General features: G+C 38.4%; 1 protein-coding gene across 2 annotated transcripts in view; it reads left to right on the forward strand.

The window, feature by feature from the left end:
• The window catches only part of LOC114589287 (phosphatidylinositol-binding clathrin assembly protein-like), a 54140-nt gene that overhangs the window by 26570 nt on the left and 9318 nt on the right, over window positions 1-18252 (forward strand). The window contains exons 7-19 of one of the 2 annotated variants that reach the window (XM_077922514.1): window positions 1586-1692; window positions 2188-2229; window positions 5090-5175; window positions 5736-5859; window positions 6413-6552; window positions 7619-7722; window positions 9213-9359; window positions 9824-9934; window positions 13468-13584; window positions 13684-13714; window positions 15291-15411; window positions 16593-16649; window positions 17817-17924. In XM_077922514.1, coding sequence (XP_077778640.1) covers window positions 1586-1692; window positions 2188-2229; window positions 5090-5175; window positions 5736-5859; window positions 6413-6552; window positions 7619-7722; window positions 9213-9359; window positions 9824-9934; window positions 13468-13584; window positions 13684-13714; window positions 15291-15411; window positions 16593-16649; window positions 17817-17924 — 1295 coding nt within the window. The remainder of the gene's footprint in view (window positions 1-1585; window positions 1693-2187; window positions 2230-5089; window positions 5176-5735; window positions 5860-6412; window positions 6553-7618; window positions 7723-9212; window positions 9360-9823; window positions 9935-13467; window positions 13585-13683; window positions 13715-15290; window positions 15412-16592; window positions 16650-17816; window positions 17925-18252) is intronic. The other variant, XM_077922515.1, reaches the window with a different exon arrangement.

Below are 18252 nucleotides of genomic sequence, written 5' to 3' on the forward strand. Positions count from 1 at the left end.
GAAACAAAACACAACAATTGTTTAAACATTTACCAGTGGAGACCTGTATAAATATGCAGATGTGGTTTTGTTTGTAATATCTTCCATGTTCATTTCTCCCTTCACTCCCTTGTGTTCTTTCCCATGTGTTTCTCTCTCCCTTCTCTCCCTCTTTCCTTCCCCCTTCATTGAACTTGCACATAATAATCCTAAATTTTGCTGATTCACACATCATAGTAAGCCAAGTCTCCTAGTTTGTTTCTCCTGGCTCCAGGCAGGGCAGAGTGAAGTGGGAGCAGTTGAGCAATGTTGCTCATTTGCAACAATCCACGGTTAATTTCTTGCTTTGGCTTACCAAGACATGCAAGCCAGCCCATTCACTACTTTTATACTTAAACCATGTTCAAATAAAAAAAATTCCTTCCAGTAGCACCTTAAAGACCAACTAAGTTAGTTCTTGGTATGAGCTTTCGTGTGCATGCACGAAATTTTCTTCAGAAGTGTGCATGCACACGAAAGCTCATACCAAGAACTAACTTAGTTGGTCTTTAAGGTGCTACTGGAAGGATTTTTTTTTTGTTTTGACTATGGCAGACCAACACGGCTACCTATCTGTAACATGTTCAAATAGTTTCTCTTAAACATGTGCACATAGCTAACGGATGGCCAACACCTTAATAATCCTGCCTATTATCTCTTCTGTTGCACTCCTTCTCATAACAGTACACATAATTCTAGTGTGCCAGAAATTTATTTTATATTTAAACTACTAGGCAGCTGAAGTGTTCATAGACATAGCTTAACACTTCAGTGCTAAGCCAATGTCTAGGGAAGACTCATTTCACCCTGCAGAATTCAATAGCTGTTTTCTATTGTCTTTTCTTTTGTTGTGTTTATCTGATTTTAAAGGGTAGTGGTGGCTGGAGTAACTTGGCAAAAACACTTAAAGCTTTTGTGTGTGTGTGCTCTCATTTTATGCTCCAGTGATGGCCATGGTAATATGTAAAAGTTCTTGGGTGTGATGACAGCAAGAGTGCATGCTTATGCTCAGAAAGTGCTTTATATATATTTTTTATTATTTTCAGTGTAGTTAAGGCTTTGATTGATGTTCTGATTGTTTGGAAGATATGGAAGCTTGTTTGTCAGTGTTTGAATATGATTGGCTTACTAATTAAGTTCCTACAGTATTCTAAACTCAAACAAATTTAATGTGTGTGCAGTAAACCAGAAGATTGTAGGCCCCTTCTGAGACTCACACTAGCAATAGCAATAGATTTTGATCAGTGTATTCATTCTCAGCTGCAGATATATCTTTTCAGCTGACCTTCAGTTCTTCTTCAGGCTTTGTAATCCCTGCTTCTGTCAGTGAAGTTCCTGTAAAGGGCATTTGTTGAATAAACTTAACTGTTATTGGTGGATTCATTTTATGATCTTGGCTAAAACTGCTGTTAAATAAAGTTGAAATCAGTTAGTGAAATCTTCAAATAGTAAAGCATCAAACCTAGCCTTTTTAAGTTTAACATACCACTTTATTATTATTAATAATAATATTATGTTACTGTTCTTTTATTTACACACAATTTTTTCTTTGACTTTCATGCTTCAGAAAAGTATTTTGATATGAAGAAGAACCAGTGCAAAGAAGGTCTGGATATTTACAAAAAATTCTTAGCCAGAATGACCAAATTGTCAGAATTCCTCAAAGTGGCAGAGGTAAATAAATCCAGTAGCATTAGTAGTATTTCATTTAGCTCTCTGGACTGGTACAGTAATAAGTGCTTATGATCACAATTTCATGCAAGTTATGTATGTTGCTGAATGTAAACATCACTTAAACTATGTACATTTAAGGGTATATTTTGAAAGCTCTGTTTCTATTCATTTTTATCAACTAAGAAATGCCTGTTGAACAAAGGTTGTGGTTTTTTAAAAACTTATCTATTGAATATTTTTTCTCTCCAAAGTTCTGACAAGCTATTTATTACTATTTCTGGTAACTGAAATACATAAAATCTTAAGAAATACCTTTCAGGATCTCCATATGAAATTTAGCTTAGAAGTTGCATTTAGAGTTGTACCAGTTCAGAAAGCTCTCCATGTCCTCCCTGTTCCCTTAGCTTTTATGTAGACATTCAGATCCACAGTTCTTTCTTTTCATTGCCACTGCATGTAGTAATGTACATTTTTTTCCCTTTTTTGTGAACCCAGCAAGTTGGAATTGATCAGGGTGACATTCCAGATCTTACTCAGGTCAGTGTACATTTCATATTAATTTAACCCCCAAGTCCTGTGTCCTTTTGTGATTTTAATAGTTAGTGTTCCATTCTATACATTCTGAGAAATCATTTTCTTCCATATATACTATATATGGAAATACATGCCATTTTTCCTGTAACCTGTTTTGCTTCATATAGGTAATGTGCTCAGTAACAATTAATGCTTTTGTTTTTCCTGTGCTGTTTTGGAGAATATTATTACTAGAAATTTTTGGTGTTTATTTAAAACCAACACCACCACCCTTAAAACACATGGGGTAGGATACCTAAACCTGGTGCTTTGTTTTAATCAGCAATTTACACAAACTGAGCAAGTGGGGCCGTACAACTACTTCACTTGCTGAACAGCTTTCCCCCTCCCCTTGCTCAGGAGGGGACCATAGCACAATGGAAGAGCATATGCTTGGCTCAACGTCCTTTAAAAATAATAAATCAGTAAAATCTCTCTGCCTGGGAACCTGGAGAGCCTGTGCTCATCAGAGTAGACATTATTGGGCAAATAGTCTGACTTGGTATAAAGCAGCTTCCAATGTTCCTGTGTGTTTCAGAGATTTTTTTTAAAAAAAAATGTAATTGAAAGCCAGGGAGGGAGTTGGCTGCTCAAATAAAAAGTAGAAAATGGAGGCCTCTAAAATTGTCCTTTGGGTGCTGACATAGGTATAAACTCCTGGTTATGGAAACTATATAGTTTTTTCTATGAGGTTTGCTGGTGCTCATACACCAGGCATATTATTCAGAAGTTGCAGCCACAGCTACAAAGACTTGATGAGGCCTATAGCTCAGTGGCAGAGCAAACTTTATCTGAAAATGGCCCAAGATTCAATCTCCAGGATCTCTAGTTATAGGATACAGTTAGCAAAGCTAGGCAAGAATTTAACTTAAAGAGTTTAGAGAGCTAAACACTGGGCTAAACAAAACAACAGTCTGATTCAATGTAAAATAGCCCCACGTGTTCACACAATGGGGGTGTGTACAGAATTAATTCCTGTAGGACAGTTCTACAAAGTGAAAAATTCTTGCTAGCCAGCTCAGAATCTGATACAGCAGTTCACATGCTGCCAATGTTACAACATTGCATCAAATGGTTCCCTAGATCCCTCTTAATCTTCGTGGATCTTTCCATTTGCTGGCACCATGCCATGCCCTTCTGTTTCTTTTCTTGTCCCAAATAGGCATTGCCTTTTGTACCTACTTGCGCATGTCATCCCTCTGTCCCCTTTTTTTTATTGTTGCCTCTACAGTTGCTTAACTCCTGTCTGTTTCTGTTTTACCAATCCAATGAGACAGCCCCCACAATGTGTCAATTGCTTTGTCAGCCCTTCTGGCTTCTTGACTGTTCTGATGACTTGGGTGCCTAGTAAAGGCAAGGTACTCCTTTTGACTGCATGCCCCTGAAGTGGGTCCCTTCTTTAAAATGTTGTGTGTGTCCCCCCACATTTTTTGGGGTCACACCATTAATACCCCACTGAATGGCTTCAGACTTCTGTACATGTTGAATCTTAATCTGACAAACTGGGAGCAAAACTAGGACTATTGTGTTTGTGTGGAGCCCTGCTGAATAATGCAGGCTATAGAAGCGTGGGGAGGTTTTTGTTTTTTGTTTTTAATGCAAACATAGGCAAAGAAAAACAATAGGTAATATCCAATGTTAAGAGCAGACACCGTGAAATCAATGCAGATCACCCCAGTCTTTGGGTAAGCTTCAGTGGTTTATTTCAGTGGGAATGAAGTGCAACTATCTTAGTGTGCATCCAGCCTTAGTATGCATCCAGGAGATGTTGAATTGATTTACCTACTCTCTTTCAAGCAGTTAATATGCCACCCCTTGTGAATCAAAGCTACAGTGGTGCACAATACAGGAATCTTCATTAATACATTGTCTAATGCCTTTGGAACAACTTTTGCAAGTTAGCTCTTTAGAACTATTACCTTGGCATAATAGTTGTTTTCTTTTACTTTGGGAGGCTTAGTTTGAGCCCTTGCAGAACAGCCAGTTATTTCTGTAAATACTATATGTGCCATGTTTTGGAGAAATGCAATCCACTCCATTTACCTGTGTGTGAGCATCTAGTAAAACAAAATGACACTCAGGTAGCTTATGGAGCTGAGCCGTTTTAAAATGAATTCAGCATTCTTCAGTTGTGCATATCATGTGCTCTTGTTTCTGATCATTTTGTCTACTCTAGAAGTTAATGAGCTGTGTGCTGATGAATCTTTTTTACAAGTAAATTTAAGGAACGTTTCACTCCAGTGTAGACTCTAGCATACCAACATAATAAACTGAAAACTTCACTGTGGAATTGTCAGGGCTAACCGATTTCACTTCAAGAACTGGTATTGCTGGGGTGCTCCTACGGTTCTCTGGAATAGTTCCTGAAAACAACTCATCTGGAAGATGGTGACAGAAATGTTATAACAAGCCTCCTGCCTAAATTTTAAAAAAAACAACAACCTTGCTCACAGAGAGAGCAATGTTTTGCCTGCAAAAGGACCCAGATTTAGTCCCTGGAAGCTCAAAATAAAACGGACCATGTAGGAGATAATGGAAAAGATTGCTGCCTTTGGTCCTGGCAAGCTGTTGCCAGTCAGAATCAGCAATGCTGGGTCTTATTGGCAAGTTGTCTGACCTGATGTAAGGCAGCCACTGTTCATTTCGCTCAGTTATGAGATTATGGTGGAAAGTAGATGTGGAGGCTTTGAGGCCATTGTCTTTCCTCTCTATGAATGTACCTTACATATAAGTGATTTCTTTTGTATTTGGAGTGGAAAAATGTAAAGAAGAAGAAGTAGTAGTTTGCAATCCTGCATACATTTGATAAGAATTTTCACTTTAGGCTCCCAGCAGTCTTCTTGAAGCTTTGGAGCAGCATCTGGCTTCACTGGAAGGGAAGAAGACAAAGGAGGTTTCAGCTGCTAGCAGGTAATAAATAGGCAGGTAGACTGCAACCAGAGTATTGATTATTGGCATACTGGAGTGTTGAAGTATAGGATGTTCCCATCTCTTTTATAGTCTTATTTTTTATGGCTTCAATGTAATGTAGCAGAATTGTTTCTTCTCAAATAGTAAGGGCAAAAGTGGGTGATAACACCAAAGCAATAATGAAAAGCAGGCTGTTAAAGTTGCACAGAAGATTTACTGAATTGTATAATTAGCCCAAAGCATCTGCTGCTATCATCTGCCTTTAAGAGTGGGTGGGTGGAATTATGGGCTGAAATGGGAAAAATAATTCTTTTTTCCCCACACTTGGATTTAAGTCCCTCTCAGTTCAGTGAGCTTTCTTCCCAGGTAAGTGTACATAGGATCCCAGATGCTATGCCCTTCTATCATTCTTTGCCAGGTTAATTTGGAGAAGACTAACGTTGTAGGGATCTGAATTCTGTCCTGCTTCCCCCTTACTCATGAACTATCTAGGTGATGCTTGATGCTTCCTTCGAGTTCAAAGATCTTAAATATGTGGTCCTTTTCCTTTAAAATTTCAGAGCAAGCACCCTATCCAGTGCAGTTTCTACACTTGCCAACACAGGAATGTCCTTCACTAAAATGGACGAAAGAGAGAAACAGCAGGCATTGGAGGAGGAGCAAGCTAGACTTCAAGCACTGAAGGTACTACTTCTGGTTTTGTTGGACATGCAGAGTCAGAAAATGTGTAAGCTAGTTTGGCAGCTGCACTTCATATACCCCTGTAAAAAGTAACTTGGCTCTGTGTCTTGTTAAAGTGAGAGGGGTGTGTGGGTGTGTAAGTGAGAAAGAGTGCTTTGAGTGTTTGGGAATTGACCATATGCTGCGGCCTTAGTTTTCATTTTGATCACAGCATCAAATCTCTGACCTATTTTAAAAATCTTGGATTCACAGATCAAGCCAAAGTTGAGCATTTCCACATCTCACTGAGCTTGGTGTGGAAAGAGCCAACCAAATTCTTCATGAAATCAATGTGATTTGAAAGTGATTAGCTTTGGCTGGATCATGGCCTTAACTCATGAACAGGACAGTCTCACTGATTTTCATGACAGTGGAATATGGCTGAATTACATCATAACACTGTAGAATGGAGATGTGGGTTAACTTCGCAAGATAGTTAAGTTTCATTGTTGGTGTACTTGCATTCTGAAAAACTCACATAATGTAAAATTTGAATTATCTTGCACAACTCTTTTAGGAACAGCGATTGAGAGAGATTTCTGTGGTGTCAAATTCAACTTCTACATCTGCCTCTCCAAGCACTTTATCAGGGAAGAGTGTAAACACCAATGCTGCAGCTGTTGACCTATTTGCAACACCTGCTCCAACCACCAATAGGTGAGGAATATTTCAATATCGGGTACAAATAATCTAGAGTCAGAACTTCTTCATATTATGGTATCGGAAAGCATTCCCAAGTGGAAACTCAGAATGCTTTGTGGGAATTGAAGAGAACAGGCACTTCATTTGCATAAAGGTTTTAGACTCTCATTCATTGTTTTACTGAAGAGAAACTTGACTAAGTTCCTTTGTTAAAAAAGCAATTGTAACCTTTCTCCTTCCCTTTTACAATAATCTTTGTAATCAATTAATTGAAAAATTAGGATTGAATACTGAACGTCAAGACATATACAGTCATTTTTACATAAAGTATATAACATAGAAGTGATACCAGCAAGAAAAAAATGTAAAAGAAGTTGCTCAAATCTGACTTTGCAATGAGAAATGAATGTATGAGATCAGGCACCAAAGGTTGTACATAGTACTGTCCAAACTTCCAGCCTTAAATTAATATGGCATTCCTCCATGCATTAATAATGACCTCACCCAGTCAACAACTGGATTGTAGACTTTTTCCAATTTAGCAGTTATATCCTGCTTGTCCTGCAGTTGAAAATCAACAGCCACAAGAACAATAAATAAAACCAATATAAAAGCCACATAAAAATTCCACCTTAAAATGTTACAAACCACCAGCAGCAGAACAAATATTAAAACCAATTGAAGATTAAAACGGTCAAATAAAACCAGTTACTAAAAAGGTCAGATGCTGAAAGCCTTCCTTCACCATTTATTGGAAGGCCTATAAAGAGGAGTCCAAACAAGGCTACAGAATCTTCTGCAGCACAAGCCTGGCATTGACAGTATTGTTGGGGTGACAGTGGGTTAATACTTGCTTTATTGTTGTGAACAAAATCTACCTTGGAGAGGAGGATTCTTGCAGGATCTCATCAAATCAAATTTGTGTTGTAAAGTGAAATTTCAAGTTATTTCTCTCATGTCAGTGGATGTATATGCAGGCATTTCTTGAAGTTGTCTAATGTTCAGATGTTCAAACAGCATAATAAACTTCCTCTTGCTTAAGTATGCCATTTATAGCTGACAACCTTCTTGGAACTTTCAGCATGCCCAACCTTTCTACTGATCTCTTTGATCTCCAACCTGCATTTGTTCCAACGGTACAGAGTACTCCAGCCATAGCAACATCAGCAGGCAGTGCCTGGGGAGGTAAGTTTACTGCTGTGGTTAAACAAAACATTTACAGTCCTTGGAATTAATTGTCTTTACCCTTTCAGATTGTCATACATTCCTGAATGCACAGCTAATCTTATGTTGTCATGTAATCCAGTTGCCTTTATTAATAGCTGTGGCAGAGAAACATGTAATTGATAACAGCAGCTATTATTGTACCCCAAAATTATTGCTGTTTTTCTTCCTAGTTTTATTAGATACATAAACATCTGCAAATTTTGTCTGCTGAGGGTACGTTACATAGGGTGTAACACAGGCCTTGTTAGAATAAAGTTTTAAAGTCAAACACAAAAAAAAGCAGCTAGTCCCTGGCGGAGCCCCCCGAGGCCTAGGGCAGGTGCACCCCCTGCCCCCCCCCCCCGCTGCCACATGGCCCTGGTGTAACATCTCTGCATCTCCTGGTGTGTGTTCTGAACTGTTAGGTCATTGTGAACCAGTTTTCCATAGTAAATGAAACATGTAACAGGAGCGGAGAACATAACAGAATGTTTGTGGTTTGTGGGTATTTGTAACTGTCCCATTTTGCATTTCTGAGTTCTACATCCAAATGCTTAGCTGCTATCAGAACAACTTGAAGTAGGAAGTTTGGTCTACACGGAGTTGCCTCTGCTCATAATTATAACTTGAATGTTTTCCTCTCATTAGGATTCTAGTTAGTGATGGAATTAAATAAGGCTGCTATATAGAACAGATATGTACAAGAGTAAAAATAGTTATGTCCTCAATACATAGAAAATTCGGCTATAGTACAGATACAGTCCAAACTGGTTGTTGAGATGCTGCTTCCCAGCTTCAACTATAGGCACAGTAAGATCATGTCACAAACTCGTACTTACAGATATCTCTTGTGCATCATACACTTCTGAGTCAGAGGTTTGGGGAAGGAAAATGTAGTGCCAGAAAATCCTACAGGTCACTCTACTTATGAGAAAAGTTAACAAGTGGATAGCTTAACCACCTGCCCCCAGAAGTTAGAAATATGTCTACCAGGAAACAGTGGCTAGCATTCCAGTGCAGAGCAAGCAAAGGTTCAGATGTAATGCAGAGACAGGTTATGAGAATTCCATCTCTACTTTATACCTAAAGCAGACTTAGATTGACAGCCAAGGATGAATCTGTGTTGGTAGAATGCAAGGTGTATTTTGTGAGCAAGTCAGTGAGGCTCAAGGAGAAATAGCAACTGCTTGGTCTAAAGACCTGGAAGTGTGTTCTGGTGTAATATATGTTTCCCGCTCCCAAAGGGTTGTGCATTTTTGTATGAAAGATGAAACTGGTATGAATTTCATTCAGTAGTGTTTGGGTGAGCAGACCAATGAGAAACAGCCTTACACAAAACCGTGTTAAGTCCTTACCATCCTGCTTCTGTGAACTCCCCATGTTGTTCAGTGTGCCTTCTCTCTTGAGTACTACTTGTGTTCTAGTTTTACTTCTTTCCCTTTCTTTCAACCTAATGCTGTATCTGAAAGGAACTTTCTCATCCACAAATGGTTGTGTTGGGTCTCCACCCCACCTGGACCTCTTTGATATGAAGCCAGTTGAAGAAGCTGTAAAAAGTACCACCCCTTTTGTGACATCCACCTTTACCTCCAAACAAACAGTGGAACTGTTTAGTGGTAAAACATCCTCTAATTTCTTTCCAAATATACATTATTACAGTGATTCTAATATTTCTAATTGTATTAATTCTCAGTTTCTGCATTAATTTTCTTAGTTTCAACTCAAAACCACATTACAACTGCTAATTGTTGGTCAGATAACTGTGACAGTTTTAATTAAGAATCAAAATTGTGCACTTTAAATATGCAAAATTGCATGTGTTACTTTTGACATGTTCATGACCATAACTTTTTTTTAAAAAGGTGTGTGTGTGTATATGTGTGTGTGTGTGTGTATGATTGGGTTTCCAAAGTTCTATAATTCACTAGATGCCCTTTCTTAAGTCTGGCATCTGCTTTGTTCCTTTCTTTCTCTACACTACCCGGTACTTTTCTTATAAATGTTTACATAACATCAGCCTCTTAGAATTGCAGAACTATTTAATGACAACAGTACCAATAATTTTTATTATCATTTGTAGGATATCCCCTTAATTCGGTACCACAGAATACTGCCTCTTCAACAGTCAATGTGGATTTTGATGCTGTATTTGGTGGCAAATCAGCAGTACAAGAATTTAGAACTGCAACAGGTAAAGCTATTTAATGTGTTTCAAATTTCTGCATTTTATAAAGCCAGCAGCTACTTTTATTTGTCTAGTTATACAGATCATTGGATTCAGTATTTGCCTTTTTATCAGATAATTATTTTATATGTCAGTCTGTAAAACACTGCTTTCCAGAATGCATGGAAGACAGAGCACCAATACTTCACATGTATGGACAGCTAGTGGCTAAGGAGTAGAAAGCAAATGAATAAATCTATCTGGCAAATTTCCTTCTTGTCATTTATTGCGCAGCCATAACTTTTCTCTGTATGTTTCATTTCCTTGAACATGCATGAATAGCCTTTCCTCAGAGTCCCGGGCTGCTAAATGTTGTTCTTGGCATTTCCATTAGGTTGGGGAGACCTGTGGCCCTCAAGATATTGCTGATCTACATCTTCCATCATCCCTGACCGTTGGCCATTCTGGCTGGGGTTGATGGGCATTGGAATCTCAAAACAATTGGAGGACAGCAGGAATGCCCACTGTTGTATTAGACATTAAAGCTCAGCCACAAGAGGAGGAGGGGAGAATAGTCATTGCTCTTTTCTACTTGCTAGTTAGTTACTTGCTGACTCACCATGCTGCCTAATCATGGGGATGAAGTCATACTTTAATTTTGCTTAAATGGTGTATCAAATGGTTTTATTCGCTGGAGGGTGCCTGTCTTTTTAAACTGATGGGCTTAAATAATTTAAATAATTTAAATTTAGAAATTCTAAGCTCCTTAGAATGTTTCTGATTAAATTGTCTTTTAGAAAAAAGTTACCTGCCCCAAAGTACAAGTGATTAGTTCTGTTTCCTGCTAATCTAATACCCATTGTGATTGTCCTTTTCTTTATTTTTGGTATATTTCAATGTGGCGTTCCGGATCATGGATTTCAATGGGTAAGTTAATAAAGTGATTGTAAGCTTAAGGCTGCAATCCTATGCATGCTTAACCTGGGAGTGAGCCCCACTGAATAGCACAGAATTCTGTTCTCTGTAAACATAAATAAGTTTGTGCTACCCGTGGTCTCTGCCCTTAAGTGTACCCAGGAAGTAAAATCAAGGGCTTTAAGGTTCTCCTCTGAAAGGCAGCATTCTTCTTACTCATAGCAATGATGTTACATAGAAAGGCCACCTGGGCATTTATAGGTTGTGAGCAGGAAACTGCTCCTCAATGAGCACTTGTAAAGGTGTTTGTGCAGAGATTAGTCTGATTGGTGTACAGACCAAAAATGCTTCTCTTACCCTCCTCAAATGCACATGCTTCCAGAGTTTCCTGGGCACTCAATATTGTGTTCAACTGCAAGGGAGGGAATGAATATGATTGTAAAAGAATACATGCCCAGATCAGAGTCCTCAATTGAAATGAATGTGGAACTATCTTAGATTGCAGAGGACAAAACTCAACTACTGTGACCATAGGAATGCATTGTCTTAAAACATACTGGAACATAAGATGAGCCCTGTTTGATCAGCGCCTATTTAGAGACCCAGATCAGAAAACCGAGGCAGGCATCCAGGATGGGGTTGCACTTCCTCGGAAAAAGCACATCCACAGCTTGGGCCTGTTCCTGGATTCAACACTGTCACTGGAAGCTCAGGTGACTTCTGTGACCAGAACCCCTTTTTCCAGCTCTGGGTGTTCTGCCAGCAATGGCCCCATTTGGACAGAAATGACTTGGCCACCGCACTTTATGCTCTTGTAACTTCCAGATACAATTACTGTGATGTGGTCCATGTGGGGCTGGCCTTGAAGGCAACTCTGAAACTTCAACTGGCCCCAAATGCAGCAGCTAGATTCTGTTTAGATCTCATATAACTCCTGTTTTAAAACAGCTGCACTGGTTACTAGTTTGTTCCCAGTTGCTCACAATTAGTGAGTAAAGCCCTAAAACACCCAGGCCCTGAATAATTGAAAGACTGCATTCTTCACTACAAGCCCTGTCAGGTGTTAAGATTGGCAGAGGGCACCCTGTTGATTATTCCACTGCCCCCAGAAGCTTGGGGTGGGGTGCCTGGGAGAGTGCATTCTCTGCAACAGACCCTAAATTGTGGAACTCTCTCCCCATAGAGATGTGTCTGGTATCTTCATTATACAGCTTTCAGAAAATGTTGAAGGCATACATCTCTTTAACCTGGCTTTTGACACCTGAGTTAAATATATATTTAGTTCCCAACTTATTTCTGTTATTTTAAGTTGCTTGTTTTTAACATTGTGCTTTAATTGTTGAACTCTACCTTGAGGGTAAAGGATGGGTAATAATAATAGTCTAGCATCCTGTTCTCACAGTGGCTGACCAAAGTGCAAGAACACTCTCCCCATTCTCACTCCCCAGCAACTGCCTCCAACACTGAATGCTTCTCTATAGGAACCACCACTTCCAAGACAAACATTGCCAGGGGAAGGCAAACAGCCGGTCTCTAAGGACCATTACATCATGGTGTTTTAACATGCCTGCAGTTCTTAGCTGTTATATTTGCCTAACGCTAAGAACATGATCCTTGCATTAAAAAACTTTTATTGATCTTTATCATTCCCCTCTTCTGGAGAACTCAGGCCAATGTACACGGCACTCCCCCCTTTTCGTCACACCAACCCTTTGAGGTTGGCTAGTCTGAGAGATGATGAGTGGCTTAAGATCACCTAGGAAGCATAGTGGCCGATTAGGTTGCTGTACCTAATTCCAGCATTCAAACTACCACACACGCTGGCTTTAAAGTACTTAAGACACCTGAAGGCTATAATTGAAACATTGCTATCTAATTTATTTTAACTGATTATTCTGATAAAATAAACATTATCACCTCCCCATCTACGCCCACCCCAGTTTTGTAAATTTCCTCTTTTTGGTGCTGCTTGGGCAAGTCCATTTCCTGCACTGATGGTTGTGTGTGGGTTTTGGTTTGTGCTTTCTAATTTTACATCTCTAAGAAAGTGCAATTGTCAAACCACCATATACATAGGAGAAACCGCGGTTATCTTTGTGTGCATTAAAATATTTTGTACACTTTCAAGACTGCTTGAAAATCCAGGGTTTAAGAATTCCTTTTTAAATCTTTGAAGTGTAAATCTTACATTCCAGCAGCTCATTAGAATTTTGTCTAGAATCATTTTTTCCAGGAATAATGTGGGGTTTAACCTATATCTTGTCTAATCCTTAAGCTCTTTTGAAATGGAAACTGTACATAAAAGCTAATACTGGCTAGAATTCAGTTTCCATTGCTCTTGGTAAATAGTGTGCTTAGGTGGGTTTGCACATCCCAGCTTCGCCAAAATATACATTCTGACATTTCAGTGAGTATCACAGTATAGATGTAACTCTTATTCCTACATCTGTGGATGTAAGCAGACTATCACATATACAACTAATTTAACTAGGCGAAAAGGGTTGTGGCATTTTATTGGGAGAAGGGGATTTCTGGGTGGTGGTACCCTTTTTTGCCTTCTGTTACCAGTTGAAATGATAGCTGCAAACCAATAATACTCTTTTTTAAAAAGGTTATCTCCTTTGTACCCAGTCTTTAATTTACAGATGATGTATTGCAACCAACAGTACAAGCTCAAAATCAGAGAGTAGCTTTAATTGGTCAGCACAGTGGGAAGATTTTGGCCAATGACCTTGATTCTTCACTTGCTAATCTGGTTGGAAGTAAGTTTAACACTTTCATTTTTAAAGAAAGGTTTCCCTATGTTTATTATGAAAGGAATTCTAAATCTTAATTAAATGTTTTTTGGTGTTTTATTACAGATCTTGGCTTTGGAGGAACACCATCGAAAAAGTGAGACATATATTCCTTAATTTCATAATTTCTAATTATATATTGATAAAAATGTCCTTGACTTGTGTTTGCATTGCTGAGCTATCACAGAATTTTCTAATATTCAGTGTTGTGCCAATACAATCATTCTGTGAGAGCAAATATTGCCTAACGGAACAGACCTTAACCTTCAAAAGGAGACATTCAGCAATAGCTTTTTAAGATTGTTTTGAGTTATTAAGAAGATTTATAGCCTGCCTTCGTACAAGCCCAGGGGTTCAAGGTAGTGCTTTTTTTTGGGTTTATTTTAGTTACATATTACAAATACACATACATACAGAAAAATAGAAAAAGAATTTTAAAAAAATAGAGAAGAAGAAGAAATAAAAAACATAAGAAGAAAAAGAAAGAAAGTTTTAAAAAACCTGAACATTTTCAGTTATACATCTTTGTATTTACAAGCCATCTTTTTACAACTTCTGGCTCATCTCCCTTATTTGTAACTTCCCGCCTCCCTTAAACGATTCCTAATAATTCATTATTTCTTATTATCTGTATTTAGTTGATAAGTCTGTGGAGAGCATTCTAATTGCCAGTGGGAGTTTAATCTACACTAAGCCAAGCGAAGTCTTGGGAACCTCTTTTTTCCATATAATTTATGAAAACACCCAGTTTTAACATCCAGCTAAAAATACAAAATTAAGCAAATATTAAAAACAAACCCAATCTCCCCATGTAACACCTGGCTGTTCTGGTAGTCATTTCCGGGCCAGGGTTGGGGCACAAATCCCACTCCAAAAACATGTGATGCAACTGATTTCATGAATAGCACTATTGTTCAAGTATTGGAAAAGAAAGGTTTGTAGAGGGGAAAAAATCCAAATGTTTTAATTCTAAACGTTCAAAAATTAACATATATATCTTGCTATAATCAATAACTAAAACAGGTAAAGAAGAAGTCCCAGAGTAAAAGATGTTAAAAGTCTAATTTAATTGACTATAAAACAAATCACAAATAGAATTTGCCTGTAAGTGCAGTGACATCAAACTTGCCACCATGTGCTCTGAGTCGTGCTTCACACCTTGGGTGTAGGGATGCCATCAATAAGGGACAGGGTGTGGGATGTTCCTGGCGCAGGTGAATTGTTAATATTGCTAATAAAAATATTGTTTTGACCAGGTGGTGGGCTGGTTGGTATGATTTAAAATTTGCCTAAACCTGCGAACTGCTTTGTGAGAGCAGTTTCCGATGTATAAAGCCAGCTGAGTTATCTGCTACCTTAGCAGTAACCGTAGCACCAGTGTAACTCACAAAGTTTTATGGGAATTTGGCTCTCTTACTTGCCAGGCTCTTTCTGAAGTAAGCACACCTTGAAACAAACGGAGGAAGTAATTTATTTTGCAGTTATGAATTTAATAAAAAGTAGATGTGGTGTTTTAAAAGTTACATATACCAAATGCTATGATCCAGGGGCCGTGAGGTGTAATTATAGTGGCAGGTAAAAGAAATTAGTGATTAACAGAACAGTTCCGTATATTGCAGCATCATTTCAGCTGTTCTCCATATGTATCTGCTCAGCTTTCAATTTGTTTTTAGATCTGATATGCAGTGGAATCAGCCTACAGAGAAGAAACTTACTGGTGGAACCAACTGGCAAGCGAAAACAAGCACCTCAACTACATGGAATACTGTCCCTATTCCTCCTGCTCCACAGATGGTAATACTTACAGTATTTTCAGCCTTTAAATTGTGTGTTTGCCTTTCCCCTGTATTTCACAAAGCATTCTTGTCAAAATTTTGAGAGGAATTTACCAATAAGGCTTTGGCATGAAATTTTAGAATCCCAAGGGAGAAGATTTGGACATAAAATAAATTGGAGGTTACAGTGCATCTTGTATAACATGTAAATACTTTAGTACCTTCTAGATGTGATTCTCTGTATTTTTTAAAGTATTTTTGTGATAAAAATATTGGCCAGAATCCAAAGAACTACTTAATTGCACACTAGGGGCTGGTGCTACCCTAGTGGAATTGTTGTCTTGTTTTTCTCTGAGCACTTTACAGCCATCATAAACTGGCTTTGAGACTCCCCTTCAAGATGTTTATATTTTATTACTTTAAATGATTTTAATGTTGTAAGCTGCAGAAGGAAAATACTGTATTCTGAAGGTAGCTAATGTGTCCTAAATTGAAATTAAAGGGCTTTGGAGAAGCAGCTGAAGAGAAACAGCCCTATAAACCCTGGTACATGTACACTTCTGGTCTCCAGTTCTTTGTGGATTGGTGTTTTATTTTTGATAGGATCCTGGCAGATATGGCAAAAATTCATAGCCTTGTATTCCAGCTCCCAGTAACAGGTGCTTGATGCCTTCTAACTTGTTTGTAGTAGCACAGATTGCAGCTTTACTGTTTCGGTGTGAATTGCTCTTATGTGTATAAATGGTAGCTCTTTCTTAGATATCTATTATGCTTCCTGGTTGCTTCAAATCTGAGCTGAAAAGCATGAATCAAATTAATGAAAATTCCTTATATGGAAAAAGAACTTTCTCTGTACAAAAGAGCAGTCAAATAATATAGCTGCCCCGTAATTTCATTCAGCCACATTGCTTTAATTCTTTTTGAATGTACAGTTACATGGTGTGCAAGACTGAGGATAATTAACTTCATAACTAGCTTGTCTTGTTTCCAGCTAAAGTCATTCTAGTTTTGGTATCCTGCTACTCCCAATAATTTTCTGTCCCTCCTCCTTTTTGCTATGCTAGAATGGAGTACCTTATCTTGGATATGTGAGTTCCTATCCTGCAAAATAAGATGCATTCTATACAATTTCTTCAGTGTTAGCAGTGGAATTTGTAGCCAAATTTTATATGCAATCTCCCCCCCCCCCCACTGTCAAAGGTACCTGCTCCAGTAACCTACCCACTGAATACACCTCAAGTGCCTGTGTATGGAATGGTAAGAATATTCACTCTTTATATTTATATAATACATTGAGATGTTCTATTTTGAATGTCATACATCGTAATTCGCAGCAGTCTAATGAGCCTGAAATCTCAAGTACTAATTCTTTTGTTATTCTGTTGCATTGTAAAGTAGTCTGAAAAGCTTCTGCATGCACAAGGGAAGTCACTGAAGTATTTTTTATCTTGCTTCCCAGTACTTACCAACATTTTAATCAAAGTGTGGTATAAAGTTTTTCCCACTGCTTTACTTGGATGTCCTAAGAAATGTCTTTTATATTATCCCCAGACCACGTTTTAAGATTTGCCAGTGTGGTCTTAACATCTTTTAATGGATGCAATTTTAGCATCCCCTTAGAGCGAGACCTTTTCACTAGTTTGTCCCTCCCCAAGGAAGTTATCTTAGCCTCCTCATCTCTTTCTTGAAACAGACACAAATATTCTGTCTCCACCATGTTTTTATAATGATGTCCACAATAGCTTAGGTATGGAAATCTGAGGCTAAAACAGAATTTTAGTCATATTTTATGTAACTGATTCCATTCGTTTGGTGGTGTTTATTATTTGGTACCCATTCGTTTGGTGGTGTTTAAAAGTGCATTCAAGTTGTAACTTAATCCACCCCCACCATTTATGTACAAATTCCAAAGAGGTGAAATACCTTGGCTGTATCTGAACTCCTGCATTTATAATTATGCTCATGTTGCTCTATGACAATTTATTATAGAAGCTGGCCATTACAGGTGGGTGGAATTATCTGGTCAACACACTTCTGAGGCATTTCAGTTCCTTGCAAGCAAATTCAATCCTCCATCTCTGTCAGATTTCAAGCAGGGGAAATTATCTTCTCTGCCAGACTCATTGGAAAGCTGCTTCCCGTAAGAATAGATGTCACTGGGCTAGATGGATTAGTGGTCTGACTCTGTTGAAGACCACATGAAACCACTGTCTGAAGAGTGCAGAAACTGGCTGCTTCAGCAGTAGGAGTACTGTGTTCATGCATAAGCGGCTTCTGCACCTAGCCTCGAGAGCTTTGGCGTTAAGTTGCTGAAAGGGAACTAGAATTTGTTTAGCTTTCAAAATATATAGATAGAGCAACCATGTTCAAGCTCAGAGGATCAGTAAATGACTTTATACATTCCTGTTTCTGTCTGACATTTAGGTACCTGCTCAGATTGGAGCTACTCCTATTATGGCACCCCAGCCTATGATATATACCCAAACCAGCCTAAGGCCAACAAATCCTTTTGCACCTATCTCTGGAACACAGGTTAGTGTATTCCTTAGCATAAAGATGAAACTCTTCATGATTCCTGTAGACTGTTAACAGCACTTGCCACTTTAAAATATTTATATACTGCCCCTGATTGGTCAAATCTGCTCCTTAGGCTGCAAAACATCATCACCATCACTATTTATATTCAACTGTCCGTGAGCTTGAAAGGATACTGGTATGTTCTTTTACTGTCTCAGATCCTAAAGTACTTGCCTCACAGCACTGAGACCCCCTCCTGATGAAAGTTAGGCAGGCTAAGACTTTCAGATAGACCTTGATCAGCTCCACTCAAAGAGTTACAGAATGAATCAAATATACATTT

This window comes from Podarcis muralis, chromosome Z, assembly GCF_964188315.1.
Source record: "Podarcis muralis chromosome Z, rPodMur119.hap1.1, whole genome shotgun sequence".
In the NCBI taxonomy this organism is placed as follows: Eukaryota; Metazoa; Chordata; class Lepidosauria; order Squamata; family Lacertidae; genus Podarcis; species Podarcis muralis.